Consider the following 20,482-nt stretch of genomic DNA (forward strand, 5'->3'; position numbering starts at 1 on the left):
AGCAGTCCAACCTCCATCGTTTTGATGCCGAAGCAGTAATAATGAACGTAGCGGTCGTCATTTACTCATCTGAGCCGCTGAAGATGCAGTGGATTACGTTCGTGAATGGAATGCCCCCCCCGATCTAGATATCCGTCTATGTTCACGTGAATCATTGGTGATCCAGCTTCACTTACAGCAGAAGTGAGTATAAGGGTTTTTTTTTTTTTATTAATCTTTGCGGTCGCCTTTCTTAACAATATCTTAGCAAGTTTAGCGGCTAAAGTAAACAGGCTCTTCACTCCACAGAGAGAAGAGAGGGGCGGGGATAGTAGAGCTCATTTGCATTTAAAGCAGCCTCGACCAGAATCATCTCATTCTAAGGGGTTCCTTAAAATGCAGATGAGCTCTGCTCACCCCGCCCCTCTCTTCTCTCTGTGGAAAGACGGTCTTGTTTACTTTAGCCGCGTTTAGCCGCTAAACTTCTTAACCACCACATTATAAGGAAAGGCGATCGCAAAGATTCATAAAAAAAAAAAACGCTTATACTCACGTCTGCTGTAAGTGAAGCTGGATCACGGCTGATTCGCGCGAACATAGACGGATATATGTAGATCGGGAGGCGCATTCACAAACAAATGTAATCTACTGCATCTTCAGCTGCTCAGATGTCGGGAGTAAATGATGACCACTATGTTCATTATTACATCCAGCAACACAACACCTCAATCGCTCAATTAGAGATATATTCTTGTCTAACTTACATCCCTGCTCCAGCATCGAAACAAAGCGGGCGGACTGTGACAGCTGGTCTGAGGTAAAACGCTCATGTCAATCAACTATCGTGGGAGGGGCCTCTGTCGGTGTGACGCCACTCGATTTAAAAAGGGGATATTATTTTTACAGATTAATTAAAAACTGCTGCATGGATATGTATCATTATAGGGTAGATTTGTACATACACTGCCAACACGCATTAATGTTCAAACAACTAGAAAAAGTGAACTTAGCATCCGATGACGCCTTTAAGACGGTTTCAGCGTGATACGCGCAGCGCGTACCTGCTTGAACAGCGCGGCCCTTCTCCGACAGCTTATCGAGCCCGTCTTTTTTCCCCTCTTCTCACAAAATAGCTTATACTACTGTTTCAGCTATTAAAATGGTTCAGTTTTTATGTAATGGCAACGTGATTACATTTTCTTTTCTTTTTTTATTAAGTTAATTTAGAAAAACGTTTAAATCATTTTGTTCGTTAAGTTTTTGTTTTTTAAAATAACGACCAAGCGGCCAGCGGAGGACTGATCATAGTCTGTCTGATCAATTTTGCCTTCTAAAATCATCAACAATAAAATATTTTTATTATTTAAAATAACTGTTTTCTGTATGAATATTTTTTTAGCATCATTACTACAGTCATCCTTCAGAAATCATTCTAATATTATGATTTGCTGCTCAAAAAACATTAATTATCATTAAAACAACTGAGTAGATTTTATTTGATAAATAGAAAGTTCAGAAGAACAGCATTTATCTGAAATAAAAAATCATTTGTAACAAACGTCTTTATCATCACTTTTTATTTAAAGCATACTTAATAAATTAAAGTATTAATTTGTATTTATTATACTGACGGCAAGCTTTTGAATGGTATAGCGTTTAATGTTACAAAAGATTTTTATCTCAGATAAACGCTGATCTTTGGATCTTTCTATTCATCGAAGAATCCAGAACAAAAATTACTCAGCTGTTTTAAATATTGATAATAATTCCTGAAGGATCACGTGACACTGATGACTAGAATAATAGCTTTTAAAATATATTCAAATATAAAGCAGTTTTTTAAATAGTAAAAATGTTTCACAATATTAATGACTTTGCTGTATTTGGATTAAATAAATGCAGGCTTCGTGAGCAGAAGAGAATTCTTTAAAATTCCTTAAAAAGTTGACTGGTAGTGTAGTTTGTGTAAGATAATTTTTTAATGCTTTTTAAAATCGGTTTGTGTACGTTGTCTAACGATTGCTTATTAAGTATTAATAGACAAACAAAACATTTACAGTTTGTCTGTTAGAAATGGACAAATGGATTTTTTTGTTGCATTCTAAAAAAAATAGTGAATTAAGAACATGATGAACGGATGTAATGTGCTACTTTGAGAAAAACGTTTGTAAACACTCCCTTTGTTTTAGCCACCAGTTCACACACGCACACACAAGTCGCACATTTTCATATTCAAACGTTGCAGAATTTGCTGTATAAACAAAGAAACGCCCATTGTTTAAACCATCGTTTGTGAAGAGATGTCACAAGACCTGTCTTTTTTCTGCAAGAATAAATTCCCCGTAATAATAATATTAACAATATAGAGCAAATAGTATTTTATTGATTGATTTTGTGATTTGATATTTTTATTAATTCATTTGTTTTATATTAATTCGTCGGTTTGTATTATTTTGGAAACTGCAGTAGGGACTTTTATTTTGTCTAGTCTGGTGACGGTGCTTTAGGACTGCCGAAGCTCAATGCAAAGCTAATAATCCTCGAAATCAGCGGTGTGTGTGACACACACGTCCGCTGTCTTTCTGCCTCTCTTCATCATACACGCCCAGGAGGACGAACAAACCCGTTAGAGAAGATGAGAACTCCACTTAATGTCACTTTTTAAACTCTTTTTTTTTGTTTTCTGTGGGATAATGCTCGGCTAATGTGATGGTAACGTGGCTCATGAACGCCGGGGGATTTTCAGGAACTTTTTTCACCTCAGATGCTCCGGATCTAATGCTTTCATTTTTTACAGTTGTCTTGAAATAGCCAACAACTGTCTAACACAGGTCTTTAATTTATAATATCAAGTCTATGTATTTTTAAAATCGCCGATGTTTTTAAAACCTTCAAGCTGTTTGTGTCCGATAAGAAACGATTTATCCGGTTACAATCTCGCAGATTCATTCACAGGCGGTTTACTGTGAACTGTCGTGTGGTAAAGATGTTATTCAGTCTGTAAGTAGTTGTGCAGATGCTCTAATATTTTCCACAGTATATTTTGTATTAAAACAGCTTTATCTGTTGCTGTCGTCCTGGTTGAAGTGAGATTTACGAGCCTCTATCCACCGTTCGCGTGTTTCCACCCACCTCTGTCAGCTTTCATTTTTGCTGTTTGTGAAGGAGTTTTAGTAGTCAGTACTAGGAAGGAAAGTGTCGTTATTGTGTTAGGATGCGGAAGGGAGAGGAGTAGATCTGATGGTAAACATGTTAAAGGTTTAAAGTAAATGGCTTGGTGATCATGTCGTCTATGGAGGGTGTTTTCTCCTGGGTGGGTGACTGGCAGTGGCTCTGCATGGTCACTCTGTTTCTGGCCTCCGTTGTCACTTTGATTATATACTTGGTGCTGTATTTTTCCAACGAACCTCGTGTTGGGAAAACACCTCTCAGTCATGTGGATTCAGAGGAAGCCGATGGGATTTTATGCTGGGTGCTGTCTCTGAAAAGCTGGAAGAGTCACTGGAGAAGAGCGTGGTTCAGGAGCCTCAATGAAGAAGCTAGAAGATCACAGGTGGGCATCTCTACATATTCTTCATCTGTAATATAACATCTTTTTTGCTTATTGTGTTCCATTGGTATTTTGTACCTCTTATTAGAGTGGGATTCAGCTGACTTTTGAAGAAGATGGTGTTCAGGCATCAGAACTGGACGTGGACCAGATTTCAAGCTTTACAAAAACACCCGGTCAAAAGGTAAGGCCACGCTTTGAACGTTTATACGCACTAACCTGTATGAGTAAACTATTTGTTTATCTCTCCCCGCTGGCTTACGTAAACTGTATTTAGGTTTGGATTAGGTTAGGACTTCTCGTTTTGACATGCACCCTTTTTGATGATTCAGAAAAATTGTTAGCTATTCTATGACTATTAAAGCCAGAGGATATTTAAAGTGACAAACTAGTTTTAGTCATACTTGTATCTTTTTGCAGAATGTCCTGTGTCAGGTGGTTGGAAACAAGCTGCAGTTTTCTCTCAGTGCTTTACCAAGCTCAACATCTTCAGAAACCCCCATGAGATACAGTGTGAAGATCTCTCCACTTCGTCTGCAGGTAAACACAAGTGTTTATTCTGCTCTTAGTGTCACTTGAGGATGGTTGGGTAAACACAAGTGCTGTGGCATATGTATAACAAAGTGTCAAACAAGACAGTCATTCTTTAAATGCTTCCGGGAATATTGGCAATGGTGGGACAGATAAGCCAGTTTTTGTTTTTTCTAAACCTTCTCTTGGAGTAGACAAGCATCTCCTTCTTTATGATTCTAGGAAAATCTGTCACGTGTTTTGCTTTTAAAGTAAATGTGACACTGGACCACAAAACCAGTCTTAAATAGCATTGGTATATTTGTAGCAAGAGCCAACAATACAGTGTATGGGTCAAAATGATCGTTTTTTCTTTTATGCCAAAAATCATTAGGATAGTAGTAATATTAGTATTAGTAAGATTAGTGCATGTGCATTGCAAAGAACTTCATTTGGACAACTTTAAAGGTGATTTTTCAATATTTAGATTTTTTTGCACCCTCAGATTTCAGATTTTCAAATAGTTGCATTTCAGCCAAATGTCCTGTTCTAACAAACGATACATCAATGGAAAGCTTATTTATTCAGCTTTCAGCAGATGTATAAATATGATTTTAAAAACATTGATCCTTATGACTAGTTTTGTGGTCCATGGTCACAACTAGTCATTTTAGTCACATTGGGATAAATCAGCGTGAGAGATGAGTCTTGTGAGGAAATGAAACCTAATCTAAAGCAGGGTTTAATTTTTTTATGAATAAACAGTTATATAAATACATTCATGACCATGTGAACTCTGGAAAAGGTCAGATTTTGTTCTACTTTTAAATTATTTTTGATATAAAATATGTATAATTAAAGTAATACACAGTAAATAAATATTATTGTTGGTGTCAGAATGTTGGACCCTTGGTATTAGTTATTTTATAATTATTTATATATTAAAGAATTTATTAATTTTAAATATTTTAATTTGTTTTTTAAATGTACTTTTGTCATTATTTTATTAGTTTGTGATTTTTAATGTTTCTATAAAGCTTTAATTACTTTTATTTCAGTTTTAGTTTCACTAATTTTTGCATGTAAACTTATTTCAGTTAATAACCAAGGTAAAATTTCTAATTTAAGTCTCTTTTTCTTCTAATATTATATATTTTTTTTTATTTCAGCCTTATTTCAATTGCTGAAAATGTTTTTTTTTTATAGTTTTAGTTAACAATAACACTGCTGTATACGTGTACAGTCACATAAGACCCATAAGGATCAGGAATGAACACATTTGCCCTTGAATAAGACGTCTCACATGCTCCTGAGAGATGAAACGTTTCATGCACCATCCCGAATGCTTTTGATTTATAGGGCGTGACTCACTCTGCCATTTTATTCGCCACGGGAATCAGATTAAGTGCTTCGGACGCGAGCACTGGATTGATGTCCTGCCTTTATTTTAATCACCGTTAATATGTCTCTGCCTGAGAAACATGCATTTTCACATGGTACATCCTGCCTGGAATTATTCATGGAAAAGCTTGTACCTCTTGTACGGAGAGTTAATTTAATATTTGGCTATGGTGGTAAAAATGACTTAAGAGCACCATTTCAGTGTGCAGAGCTGTTTCTGCTCTGCAGTCGTTGACAATGCATTGCGTTTAAAAGCTCACACAGGCTTTGCTCAATTGCATTACAGCTATTTTTAAACCAATAAGTTGCTCGACTCCTCATTGTCGTGGTGATCCCATTTTAGCCATAAGTGCGTTGAGTGGCTAAATGCGTTTAACCTGTCGTTAAATCTTTCGTTTTCCTCATATGCCTTGAGAATCTGCCCCGGATCTTTGGTATTCAGTCGTAGTGGGCTGTTTTTGTTCAAACAAATCAGGTCAAGTGCTGGATTGTAAATAGAATACCGCACATGTGCCAAGTGTACATACGGAGCAGTTGTTATTTTCTGTTTGTCATTTAACACTCTTTCTGGAGGAATCCAGGTGGTTACTGCATATTTTCTGTCTGTTTCTGTCTCCTGCTGGTCAAGGCCGGTTACTGGAAAGCTCCCAGCGGTTGCTAGAATGGCTTCGTAGGCTGAACAACAGTATATTTAGGGCTTTTGTTTCTGTTCTAGAGGTCAGTGCACTCTAGAGCCCACAGCCACATATGAGGTTGTGGAATAACACTTTTATTGTGGCTCCATGGGGTCCAACTCTTGGCAGGGTTGCAAGTACTGTAAGCAAATATCTTTTCAGGCTCAGATTGAAATGGATCGATTAAAGATTTCCTGTATGTATAAATCACACTGTAAGTTATTAATGTCTGGTTAGCATTTTCTTGTACATCCTTCCTCTTCAGACTTTGTAATTCATGTGATTTAGAAATGAACTTGAGCACTGAGCATTGGAGTGGAATTTGGCTTCCTGTCATTTTTTTTTTTTTTTTTCCCCACATTTCACCCGAGTTCAGTCTTCAGAAATGTAAAGCAGTCGTGCTTGGACATGACAGCCCATTCCTCCGTGTACGGTGGGCCCTGTGGCTCAATGAGCTGTTGTGAAAATGTGAATGCTCTGGACCCTTTGTTTATTGTGAGTTTGAAGTAGGCAGTGCTATGTTATTCTGTTGTAGGCCGCTGTGTGTTTCTGCCTTGCTGATTTAAAGCAGCAGCATTTGTTGTTTGGTTTGTGGCTGATGTTAGGTCAACATAGATCTGCCAACTGTTTATTTCAGTAGCTGAATACTATATGCGGCAAGTTGACAATGGTGAAAAGTTATACTTTGTTGTTTATTGTCATTTGTTATTAGTAATGATTTGTATTAAACATTGGTGTCTTTTATTGTACTTAATTTGCTACTATTTTTTTTTTAAAGCCCAGCTTATCCTCACAATAGTAAAATTTGATCTAGACATTACTTTCTCTAAGAGTATAAAAGACTATTACAGTATAAAAGATTACTCACCCTTGTTCCAAACCCGTAAAACCTTTGTTCTTCCTTAGAACACAAATTAAGATATTTTGATGAAATCTTAGAGCCTTCTGGCCCTGCATAGACGGCAACTGAGACGTTCAAGGTGCAGAAAGGTAGTAAGCAAAAATAGTGACTTTTGTCGGCACCAATAGCCTTGTGGTTAGTGCGCCGACATGTAGCACAGCTGTGCTCGCGGCGACCCGAGTTTGAATCCCGTCTTGAGGTCCTTTGCCGACCCCGTTCCCTTCTCTCTGCCCAGTACTTTCCTATCATCTCTCTACTGTCCTGTCCATTAAAGGCACAAAAATGGCCAAAAATGTAACTTAAAAAAAAAAGCGACTTTTTTTTTTTTAACAATTTTTTCTTCAACTCATGTCAGTGGACAAAAAGTATTCTCAGCTTCATTAAGTAAAGGTTAAACCACTGCTGCCATGGACTGTTTTAACAATGTTCTTACTACCTTTTTGAGCCTTAAACATGTCAGTTGCGTTGCTGTCTATGCAGAAAGGTCTCGGTTTTCATCAGAAATATCCTAATTTGTGTTCCGAATGTCTTACGGCTTTGGAACAACATGAGGGTGAGTAATTAATGACAGAATTTTTGTTTTTGGGTGAACTTTTCCGTTTAAGCAGCACAACTGCTTTAAACATTGATGATGATGATAATAATAATAAATGTTTCTTGAGCATATTAGAATGATATTTGAAACTGAAGACTAGAGTTATTTGCCATCGAAGAAAAATTACAGTTTAAACTATAGCTGCAAGCAGTGATAAATGCGGTTCAAGCACTTAAGTCATTTAAGCATATAAGGAAAGACTTTACGTATTAGCAAGGCTGTACCCACCTAAATCAATCATTAAAAAAGCAAGGTAATTTACCATAAAAATATGATGTTGTTTAAAGTTTATGACTGATATAGCACCAGCTGTGATCCGATCCCCTTAAAACTTTGCATGCTTGTTTAGAATCACCTGTCGCATGTGCTCATCAGGTTTTGTGAAGTTTTGAGTTCTGTTTTAGGCTTTATAGGATTTTGGGTAAATTCAGACAGGCCCCTTTTCTTAACGAACCTGATATCTTTCCAAAGGGTAAATTTCAACTTTTTTTTTTTGATAATTATTGGTCTGAAGAATTGTACTGCAGTGTTTTTTTCTAGATTGAGCGAAAAACCTTTTAGGAGTAGTTTGCAAAAGTAGTTTTTTTTTTTTTTTTTTTTTTTTTTTTTTTCTCAGTCATTTAACAAACAATTTGATTGACAACAGTGGTTCTAGACATAGTTGTCTGGAATGAGGAGTTGTATCATATGATTCAAATATTGCACGTATGTGTGAAAAACGGTGCAACGTACAATCGTTTACACCCTTGGAAAATGCAATATTGCCCCCAGTCACCGATTTCTTTCAAATTTCCAGAACATTTTCTTTCACCGTTCCTGGCTGGTGGAATGATCTTCCCACCTCTATCCTTATTGCCAACTCCCTGACAATTTTCCAGCGATGGCTGAAAACTCATCTCTTTCGACACTATTTGAAAAAAAAAAGAAAAAAAAACCTTTGTTCTACTCCTTTCTTATTCTTCCCCTTCTATCTTGTACTTATCTGAACAATACCTGATATATGTTATTATGAGAACTTCCTATGTCGATTTGCCTCTTTAGGATGAAGAGTTTGATGTATTTCCCACTTGTAAATCGCTTTGGATAAAAGCATCTGTTAAATGAATAAATGTAAATGTAAATGTAAATATAAATTTCTCTCAGACCTTTGGGGGCGTGAGTTGAACAGGCCCACCATGTTTCATCCATTAACCTTGTCTAGCAGATGCTCAAAATTTGTTGGCCAATGGCAGCCATGTTTTTGGAGATAAGCAAATGTCCTTGTAGACGCTTGTGGCACTTCAGACCAAGACAGTGCACAGTGATTTTTATGTTGTTAGGACAAATGGTTGGGCAGTTATAGCCATTTTTATGTTTTTTTTTTTTTTTTTTTTTCCCTTTTATAGCACCACTAAATAGCCAAGCTCCGCAATTTTTTTTTTTTTTCTTGCACTTTTTCTGCATTGGTCAGGTTCCGTTTTTGCGCAGAACCTAGGAATAGTTCGCAAAAGTAGGTTTTCAAAAAATGTGAAATATCCAAAAAAATTAATCTGATCAAATCGGTATGCGTTTTGTCTGCCGTGGGCCAAGGATTTCAGCAACATAATACACTTAAGCCTGTGACTGACGGTATAGTTATGAGCGATTTTGTACTTTTGTTCGCTGTAGTTCCCCCGTCAGGCAGGTTGGGGTGAGTCTTGGTCACGTTGCCAGCGATGTGTGTACTACCATTCCTCCAAGTTTCAAGTCTCTACGACTTGCGGTTTGGTTTTAAATTCTCTTTTACATTATAGAATTTTACAATATGACCCTCTTTATGGTTTTAATTTTTTCCTTTGTCTTGCCAACTCAATCATGTGAAAAATAGTGCAAATGCACGATTCAGATATAAAGTGGTTTCTTTATCTCTGTAATTTAATGCACAAATAAATGCAGTAAAAACCCTAAATTATTTATATTTATATTTATATTTATATTTTTATTGTTCATTTTCTGTTTCATAGCCTTTAAAAGCAATAAGACAATTGAGGCTTTGTATTAAACCATGTTAAAAGAGGTTTTAGGCTTTACGAGTTTGCACACATTGTCTCGTGGCTTACTGCTCTGATCAGCCCTTGTTTAATGGTTGTAATGTTTGTGTTGTGTGTATTGTTGCCACAGCTGGCCCTACAGATGAAAGAGGTGAACGAGGAGGTGGAGATTTCCTGGGGGGTGCGTCACCTGGACTCTGTAGATTTGCAGCTGATGCCAAGTTTTGCGCAGGTATTTTTAGACATTAAACCACTCAAAATATAAAATATAAGTAAATGCGTTTCTTATTGCACACTCCTATTATTGTAAATCTCATTGGTCTCAAAGTGTGATTTCTGCAAATTTCTTCAAAAAGCATGTGATTTTCTGTGTGTGTTTTAGGGAGATTCTGAGAGTCTAAGTGAAACCGCTGTGAACGACAGGCTCAGACAAGTCTTGAGTCGAGCTCGAGCGTCCGTAACTCTGAGCAGCCGGCCTGCAGAGTCTGCAGAAGTCAAGGTACTACCCTGCACAAATGTGTTAAATGTTTAACACTTACAGTGTTAACTTTAGCATGTAATCCTCTCTGAAACACTTCATATCAGCTTAATTTTAAACACATGAGCTAATAAAAGTTTTATAACCCTATTTTGTTTGTCTTTGACTGTATGACCTGATAAATTTCATAATATTCAGAGCATTACGTAACATTGGAATTTGCTCAGAATGGAGAGAAAAACACAGAAAAGGATGTTGCTGTTGATGTTATGAGTGATAATGTTTTATTTCCTCTGTCCTCTTTAACAGGAAGTAAGGAACAAGACCTCGCAGGTGACCTCACCCCCAAAGCCCCCGCGAGCTCATGAGTGGAAACTATTAGTGAAGAACATCCGGGTCACATGCAAACAGGAGGATGGTGCTGCAGGTCACTGAAAAACACTTGTATTTCGGCAGAATTCATGTCCTTTCAGTTGTCTTTAGTATGTTTGGCTAAATAATTTAGACAGATTTATGTAGTATGCAAGAAAATGCAATGTTTTGATGATAAGGATATGCTTTTCAGTATATGAAAATAAGCTCTTTCGCATTTTAATATAACTTAATATCACTGGCAGCTGTTTGTGGCGGCTCATTTCTAAACATATAAGGTCACGTTATAGATTCTCATCCTTGAGATCCCCTATGTCTTGTTGTTTATTATTTCATACACACCACAGACCTCAGCTAATGTTTTTGTATTGCTTGGATCGAAGAAATCAAGCCAATTATTTGGCTGAAATTCTGTTGTGGGCAGAAAGTGCAGGCTACACTTCCCAAAAAGCACCGCCCCTGCAACTTATTCAGTTAACTGCCTGTGTTTCCCTCAATCAGGATGTCCCTTCTGTACGGAAATCATTTCCGGAAGTGGTCTAATAGTCCCGCTGCTCTCCAGCCAAGTCACTATTACAGCCCAGCAAGCACTTAGCAGAGACAACTGACATCTTATCCATTTTATGCATAATTAATTTTGGCAAAGAGCGTTTTCTGCATTAGACGGTTATTTAGCTCAAAAACACTCGTAGGTCTCCTCTCTTCGTCTTGGCACAAATATCTGGTATACTTGAATGTACATTAGCAAATGGAAGTCTTCTTTTGGAAGGGTATTGCTTGTGCTTGGAAAGAACTGTTTCTATTCTGGTTTCAGGCGGCATGAATCCCCAGTGTGTCCTGCAATTGGATGATCCTCCTCAGAAGGTCACCAGTTCAGTCTTGACTAACACATCCACACCAGCCTGGGATCAGCCCTTTATATTGTGAGTTCAGGTCCATCTGGTCCCTCCTCAGCTGCTCCTGCAAACTTAGTTTATACACATTAAATAAATATTTTTATTTTTAACTCTTCAGATAGAAAATTATAGTAGATGTGGAAGTGGGGTGACGTGATGCAATCAGGCTCATGTTACCTGTTTGACTGGGAAAACTGTTTGAAATTGCCCTTCTGTTTTGTAATGCTTGTAACACGGATGTAATATTAAATGTATACATATAAATAATAATTATATGTATTATTTTAGCATTTTATACACTACCAGTCAAAAGTTTTTGAACAGTAAGATTTATATTATTTTTTTTTTTTAAAGAAGTCTTTTCTGCTCAAGCCTGCATTTATTTGATCCAAAGTACAGCAAAAACAGTGAAATTTTCAAATATTTTTACTATTTAATATTTTTTGTAAAACAACTGTTTTCGGAAATCATTCTAATATTCTGATTTGCTGCTTAAAAACATTTATTATTATTATTATTATTATTAGTATGTTAAAAACAGCTGAGTAGATTTTTTTTATTTTATTTTTTCCCAGGTTTCTTTGAATCGAAAGTTCGGAAGAACAGCATTTATCTGAAATGGAAATCTTTTGTAATGTCTTTATCATCACTTTTGATTGATTTAAAGCATTCTTGCTAAATAAAAGTATTAACTTCTGTCATTTATTTCCCATAAAAACTATACTGACTCCAAGCTTTTGAATGTATAAAGTTTATAAAGTTACAAAAGCTTTTTATTTCAGATAAATGCTGATCTTTGGATCTGTCTATTCATCAAAGAATCCTGAAACAATGTACTCAACTGTTTTAAATATTGAAAATAATAATAATAAATGTTTCTTAAACAGCAAATCAGCATATTAGAATTTCTAATAGGATCATGTGACACTGCAGTAATGATGCTGAAAATGTATCTTTGTTCACAGGAATAAATTACTTTTTAAAATATATTCAAATAGAGAACAGTTATTTTAAATAGTAAAAATATTTCAAAATTGTGATGTTTTTGCTGTACTTTAAATCAAATTAATGCAGGCTTGGTGAGCAGAAAAGACTTACTGTTCAAAAACTTTTGACTGGTAGTGTATGAATTTTTGGGGCATTCTACAGTCTTTTTAGATGGGATTGCCATACGATTTATTTCATCTCTTCTCTTTCTGTTTTTGCAGTGAGCTTAGCGGACGATCAAAAGAGCTGAACATCCAGGTTGTGGATAACGGCAAACCTCAGGAGAGTAAGTCCACATGACCGAAAATAAACCAGCTTAACGGCATAAAAACAGAATAGTGATATCCATTAATCTGGGTCTGCAGAAGCTTGAAGGTCATCTGTGAATTTTAATCTACTTTCTGTCATCTGTTTCTCTAAATCATGAAATAGCCTCAAAAATGCTATGCAAGTGGTAGATTTATTGAGCTAATGGAAGGATACTGTGGTAATATCTTGATTTGAACTCTAGTAATAGACATGTGACAGCCTCCGTTACTTCATGTCATTGGCCTTTCACCCTGATTTCCTAACAGCAGAGAAACTTGTGTAAAATGTGTTTGTCAGTGTACTTAGTGTAACTTTTGCCTTCCTTGGCAAACACATTGATCAAATAATGTGCATTACTTTGATTTGATCAGGTATCTCTCTCTGTTTTTCTCCCAGGTGGTTTGTTAGGGCAGGTATCTGTGCCTTTTGATCTGGTGAAGAAACACCCCAAAGGTCAACAGACCTTTTCACTCATGACCAAAGATCAAGTGACCGGATCGCTTACTACTGAGGTAAAATATATAATAATGCTAAAATGTGTCTTTTTTTATGTTAAAATACCCTATCCTAGCTGAACATCCACCTTATTCTTAAACACAGAAGTAAGGCTATGGGTGAAACTTCCGGTTCATTAGCCACTATAGGGAAATGATGAGAAGAAAAACAACGTGCAGTAAACAGTAAAACTGTTTGCACTACAAATCAGTGTGTTCATAATTAAGATAATACGTTAAAATAATATGGGAAGACTTACCAATTTGCAATGTCAATCAGCAAAATTAGCTGTTTTGTACAGCTAAAAATAGCTGAACGTGGATGAGACTATTAGCCAGACCCATAAAATGTACAAATGGACTCATCCACTCTTACAGGAAGAAAAAGGTGGATGCAAAAAGGCCTAATTAAAATATGCTATACTGAATATTTGTTTACCAACCTGAATGAACTTCTGTGTAGTTCACCTACCTGGAGCCCAGCGAGGTGCGTAGCTGGCAGACGCCCACGCCGGCCCCTACTAAAAGAGTGGAGATGGACCGCACTGTGATGCCCTGTGGCACCGTTGTTACCACTGTAACTGCTGTGAGGAGCAAACCAGGACGACCTTTAGCACCTGGTACCTTCTATTGAGCTTTAATTCAGTTGTTGATTTTGAGGAAGGCAATCTGAGTAGTATTTGGCTGTTTGAAGATGCTACAGTTGTCATGTCTATATGATTTTTGTTTGTTTCAAAATCCCTCTTGCAGAATCCAGATCGCCTTCTAAAAGCAAGCTGGCGGAGAGAAGGGTGTCGGAGCAGACGTCACTACTCGGAGCCAAAGTTAGCAAAGCCCTGTCATCGTCAGATACAGGTGGGATTTCCAGTAAAGCTTGTTGACATAAATGGCTAAATGCATTTCCTTTATTTCCATTTTCTACACCGCAAGTGCTCATCAACAGTTCTGGAGGAAGTATAAATTCAAAATGCTGCATTAGTAATGATTATGTTAAGCACTTAAACACTCTTTTCTCTCTTTTCTACACAGAGTTATTGGTGTTAAACGGGACCGACCCAGTAGCAGAAGCTGCTATCAGACAGCTTCATGAGTCGGCAAAACAAAAGCTCAAATCTCCTGTCAAAAAGAGCACCATCATTATCTCAGGAGTGGCCAAGGTACAGAAAAAGACAACTTGTTGAACCACATATGTGACCCTGGACCACAAAACCAGTCTTAAGTAGCATGGGTATATTTGTAGCAATAGCCAAGAATACGTTGTATGGGTCAAAATTATTGATTTTCATTTTACGCCAAAAATCATTAGGATATTATGTAAAGATTGTGTTCCTTGAAGATATTTTGTACATTTCCTACTGTAAATATATCAAGACTTAATTTTTGATTAGTAATATACATTGCTAAGAAATTCATTTGTACAACTTTAAAGGTGATTTTTCTCAATATTTAGATTTTTGTTGGATTTTTTTTTGTTTTTTTGCACCCTCAGATTCCAGATTTTCAAATAGTTGTATCTTGGCCAAATTTTGTCAAACCATACGTCAGCGGAAAATGTATTTATTCAGCTTTCAGATGATGCATAAATGTAATAAATGAAATAATTGACCCTTACGACTGGTTTTGTGGTCCAGGGTCACATATATGCATATTTAGTAGGCATGTACAATATATTGGTACCATATCAGTTATGTATTTTATGTATTTGTATTGATAATTATTGTATATTTAATTGTGTGTGGTTATTTTCCTTATTTTTACATTTACGTTAACCCAAGAATCCACACACAAAAATATTTCCTAAGGCTTCAAAGTTTTGTAGTTTTAACATTTTTGGGACCACTTCCAGTCTTTTCTTTTTAACATTATAATGTTGTGATGCCCATTGTCAATTGTAGAATTTAAAACAACTGCTTTTGATTTCTATTTATACAAAATAGTTCAAAATTTAAAGAGATGAAAATTCTGTTATTAATTGCTCACCCTCATATCGTTCGAAACCTGTAAGACCTTTGCTCATCTTAAAAACACAAATTAAGATATTTTTTAAATCCGAGAGATTTCTGACCCAGCATAGTCAGCAACACAACTGACACATTCAAGGCCCAGAAAGGTAGTAAGGACATTGTTAAAGTAGTCCATGTGACATTAGTAATGTTAATACCGTAATGTTATGAAGCTACAAGAACTGACAGTTTAATAGACAGTTTCTAATAAAGGCTTTGCTATTAACCTCGTCTCTAGGCCCCTCTGACACAGGATGAGGAGATGGCTCTGATGGCAGGATACGCAGCTGCGATGGACGCTTCAATGTCCGGAGCATCTGAGGGCACCAGCAGCGAAGCATTATCCTCAGAAACAGTGGCAGAGCCTAGCATTCTCGAACCCACAGAATCCCTGGTGGGTGCTAATGGCACAGACCACGTGGAGGACTGGGAGAGCCAGGGAGAGGACCCAGATGCGGATAAAACTTCTCTGTCTCTCTGTATCTCTGAAACTGGTTCCAAAAAAGGAAAAGGTGAGGGGGGGGGAAGGGATGAACTTTGAGCTTTATGTGAACAATGACATTAAGAATATGCTGAGTAGGGTTTCGAGTTTGTATTTAATCCATTTACACCTTCAAAGTGTTTAAAGAGTTCAAAGAGTTATAAATCGGATCACAGGACAGCTTGTGAAACACAAGGTCAATGCTCTGCATTAACATGCTGTTTAAAGATTTTTTTGAAAAAGAAAAAAAAAATGCTTATGTTGACCAAGGCTGCATTTGTTTAATCAAAAAATACATTGTGATGGCAAAACTGAATTTTTAACAGCCATTACTTGAGTTTTCAGTGTCACGTGAACCTTCAGAAATCATTCTAATATGCTGATATAGTGTTAGAGAAACATTACTTATCAATATTGTAAAAACAGTTGTGCAGCTTAATATTTTTATGGAAGCTATAATACATTCAGCGAAAGGCATTTATTTGAACAAGAAATATTTTATCGTAAATGTCTTTGCCACTTCTTATCAACAGAAAAGTAGTTGTTTATTCTGTCACTTGAGAGGCTTAATTTGCACAACTTTCTGACAGAAGAGGAAACGATTTCTTTGTGAAAATCTTGATTAAAAATTGAATCTGTTAATGGGATGCCACAGCTAACACAAGTACATAATTCTCTTACCTTTGTTTGTATCTAATATGAACGTTACAGCACTGTCTAGTGTCTTTCTGCCTGTACTTCTGACATTTGATGACATCCACTTTCTTTTTTTGTCCTCTATACCTCTCCCTTATTACTTTGTTTTGTTTTGTTTTGTTTTCTTTGCCATCTTAAAGTGGAAACCTGTGCTAACCAGACTTTATTGCTGGAAGAGTAAGTGACCTCTTGAGAAGTCTATAATCGTAAAAGTATGTAGACTTCCCTGTGAAATGGTTAACAAACCCTTTAGTCAAAAGCCAGTCCATGCTCCAGCATTTTCAACACACTTCCATCACGATAATGAGCTTTATTTAAATAATATGATTTCAACCTGACTTGTAGAAAGATTTGACATGCCATTTGGCTTCTCAAATCTTTGAAGGCATCCCTTGGTGTTAGCTTTTTTGTGAGATGTTTGGCTGATAACTTGCCCGGGCAACTTTTAAAAAAATCCAGAAGTTCAACCATGCTGAACTTCTAAGCTAGTGTGGACTGGTTTACACTGCTTTAATTCTAAAACCAAGCACTTTCGAATACGTTGGCGTAGTTTATTCTAGTAGTGTGCTTGTGTTCATTCAACTAATTTATATATGACGTTACCAGTGTGTTATGGTAGTATCAAGACATGCTGATACGAGCGTATTCAGATTGCGTCAGAATTCCCACACATCCACTGTGTCTTCATGGAGGTCAACAAAACCGAAAGAATATAGTGTTCTTAATTTTACAGTTTAGTTGTGGAGTTTGACCTCCAGGTTGGCTCAGTGAAATATGTCGAGGAGCTTCTCTGATTGTTTTCATCTCTCTTTGACGCCCCCTGTAGGCAGCTTCCTGCACAAGAGTGCCAAGCTATTCTTCAGACGCCGGCATCAGCGAAAGGAGCCGGGGATGAGTCAGTCCCACAATGACCTGCAGTACTTGGAGCATCCAGAGGCAGCCGTGATGGGCGACAGGGAAAAGAGGACGGCCACCTTCAGGCGCATTATCAACCGCAAGCTTCTGCCCAGGAGCAAGAGCAAACCCAACGGCACAGTGAGAGAACCGCCCACATGAGCTGCCCACTCCATTGCCTTCATCAAAACTAATAGCACCTCTTCATTTTTCATTCTACTTTTCACATTCATTCTCAGTACTTTTATGCAAGTCGTTGCTTGTTTCTGGGCCATATTTGCCAAAACCTCTGCGTAGCAACAATCACTCCCATCAACTCCATATTGAAGGAATAGTTCACCCTGTCATAAATTATTCACCCTCATGTCGTTCCAAACTTGTAGGACCTTTGCTCATCTTCAGAATGTAAATTAAGATATTTTTGATGAAATCTGAGAGCTTTCTGACCCTGCATAGACAGCGACACAACTGACATTTGCAAGGCCCATAAAGGTAAAATAGTCCATGTAACAACAGTGCTTCAACTGTAATGTTATAAAGCTACAAGAATATTATAGAAAACTAAAATATGGACTATTTTAATGATGTCCTTACTACCTTTCTGGGCTTTGAATGTTTCTCCTATGCTTTCAGATTTCATCAAAAATATCTTAATTTGTGTTCCAAAGACAACCGAAGGTCTTACAGGTTTGAAACAACACGATGGTGAGTAATTAATGACAGAATTTTCATTTTTGGGTGAACTATCACTTTAACACCGTTATCCAGATTCTCTGAAAACCCCTTTCATTATTCAGACCCCTCAGCTCGGTTCTGGCTTGCGCTACGTCATCTCTCTATCCATGTGGAGGAACATCACAGCGCTTTCCCTACTTGACCGTTCTGTCGACACCATTCACCTTCGTCTTTGGACTTTGTGTGTGTGTTTATGCAAGAAAGTTTACAAAACAGCATCCAAATGAGCACCGTCTCTCTTCGTCGCTCCAAATGACTCTGTGTCATTTAACCTTATGCAAATATTTATCGTCATGCAAAAGATATTCTGCGTTTGTGGCCTTCTAACCAAAGCGGGATTTGAGGACAACCCTTTTTCTTGCCACCTACCTGAGCTTTAACCCTGTGGAAACCCTCTGGCGACCTGATGGATCCTGGAATATCAGACAAGGGAATGCCATCGATTTGATTTGCACTCGTTTATATGCTCAGAACTCGTTCCGGATGCAGGGATGTGCAGTGAATTCTGTGGGGTTTGGTGATGAACATGCTCTGAATTAGTTTATTAAAAATGTGTGAAAGACCTCCATCTTGATGTGAATTGAATATGGGAGTTTTCAAATCTGCAGTTTGACCAAATTCAACGATGGGAATAGAGTTTTATTTCCGAAAGTTGTTTAGCGAAACTTTTTCAGATGGAGCATGGTGTTTAAAATGTTCTGGTTTGGCACTGATATGTTCGCTTTAAAACAGATTTGGTGTTTTAGTTATCTTTTAATTTCTAAATATCAAACAGAGATGGGAAAATATCAATAAATGGTTATTTTATTTTAAATATTTTTCTTTTAAGCATACATTATGTAGTGTAATGTGTAATTATGTGTAGACATGTTTGAATTATTATTTTTTTTCACAGTCATTCCTTAATGCCACACATTTAAAAAAAAAAAAAATGTGTGAATTGTACCAAAGTTTTTTAACACTAAGCAAGGGCATTTTCCCATAGACAAAGGCTAGGATGCATGAGAATTTAGCTATTCAATACATTCATGATTTTTGAATTATTTTCCCAAGTTTTGTGTCTTCTGACCTGTATTCTTAAGCCATCTGAAATGTTGGCTGTGAATGACAACGTTTGCATATTGGAGCTCATCTGTTGAGCCTGTGTGGAGAACTGCAGTGCATTTGTGCTATGGGAGTTTCAATAACGGGCTCCGCTTGACATTTACTTGACCTCAAGCTGCATATGTAGAAGAAACCTGAATGCCTGTCCATACTGAATGTCGCCAGAAACAAACCTCAACAGTCTGGCTGTTAAATATGTATGTTGGGAGGACTACTGTTTTGTGTTGTTTTTTCATTTTTGTCTGTGTTACCATGTGCATCCTTGCTGCAAAGAGGTATTTTCAAGTGAAAAGGAAGGAGGCACATGAAGATTTTATTTTTTGTCCTGCTTGATTGGGCCGGCCAGAGGTGATCCAGTCATGAAATCTAACACATCAGTCCTTGTATATGCATATCGTAATGTATCCATGTGCATTAAAAGAACTCCTCTTGTTAACTTCACTCATCTGTGCTTTCTATCAGAGTCTGGCCAACCAGAAGGACCTTAGAAATTGCTGTTGTGAATGATAATTGTATCATTGCTCACCATAAAACATGTACCTGCGATGTTAAGATTGCTCATGTGTATGGCTTGTGAAATAAGAACTTATCCACCTTATTCTTCAACGCGGAAGTAAGCCTATGGGCGAGATTTCCGATTCATTAGCCGCTATGGGGAAATAACGATGTGCTGCAAACGGTAAAACTCCACTGCAAACCATTTGTTCATGATTGATGTAATACGTTAAAATAATACAGTAAGACACACCAATTTGCAAAACAAGCTGTTTTGTACAGCTAAAAATAGCTGGACGCACATGAGACTCAGAAGCCAGACCCATAAAATTTGCAAATGTCAACTTCCACTATTACGTGGAAAAATAAGGTGGATAGAGCTGTTCAGTTTGAAGTCCTAAAACCCTCTAGAATTATCCGTCACATTTTAAGAATGGTGGTTTTGTCATTTATAAGTAAAATAAACTCTGTCATTACTTGAAGAAGCTTACTTGGTTCTAAAACAGATGGACATACTACTGTGCTGTGGCTAATGTGTTGCTAAATAAGGACTACAGCTAGTTTATGAATCACTGTTATAGTCTTTACATTGCATTTGATGTATGACTTGTCTTGTGTTGTTTAATGTTAAAGTCTTTTCAAGTAATGAACTTTAGTTTTAGCTTCCCACTCGGTAAGCCTGCAAATTCACGTCATGACTGAACAGCTCTATTATGGGAAAGTGACAGTCTTTGAGAAATATCAGCCTGTGCTATGCAGGGAGTCTGTTTATTAATATATCTTTATTGGTTTGAGCAATAAACACTGACTGAACACTCCCGTGTTAGCTTTTTGCATTTTTTTTGGCTTTTAAGATTATTTTATCTACACAGTGTTATTTGCATAATCGAATTTATCTGGTGAAATATTTGATGAGAGT

At 37.0% G+C, this 20,482-nt stretch overlaps 1 protein-coding gene across 1 annotated transcript; it reads left to right on the plus strand.

Moving 5' to 3' along the window:
* Window positions 1–2,476: 2,476 nt before the first annotated feature.
* LOC127172131 (C2 domain-containing protein 2) lies at window positions 2,477–20,378 on the plus strand. Its single transcript, XM_051121273.1, has 14 exons — window positions 2,477–3,532; window positions 3,618–3,713; window positions 3,950–4,069; window positions 9,750–9,851; window positions 10,002–10,118; window positions 10,407–10,524; window positions 11,284–11,392; window positions 12,574–12,638; window positions 13,058–13,173; window positions 13,619–13,775; window positions 13,906–14,010; window positions 14,185–14,312; window positions 15,397–15,670; window positions 17,162–20,378. Exons 1-14 carry the CDS (start codon window positions 3,263–3,265, stop codon window positions 17,389–17,391), a joined length of 2,007 nt encoding a protein of 668 aa, XP_050977230.1. The 5' UTR covers window positions 2,477–3,262; the 3' UTR covers window positions 17,392–20,378.
* Window positions 20,379–20,482: the final 104 nt, after the last annotated feature.

Source organism: Labeo rohita, chromosome 10, assembly GCF_022985175.1.
Source record: "Labeo rohita strain BAU-BD-2019 chromosome 10, IGBB_LRoh.1.0, whole genome shotgun sequence".
NCBI classification, from domain to species: Eukaryota; Metazoa; Chordata; class Actinopteri; order Cypriniformes; family Cyprinidae; genus Labeo; species Labeo rohita.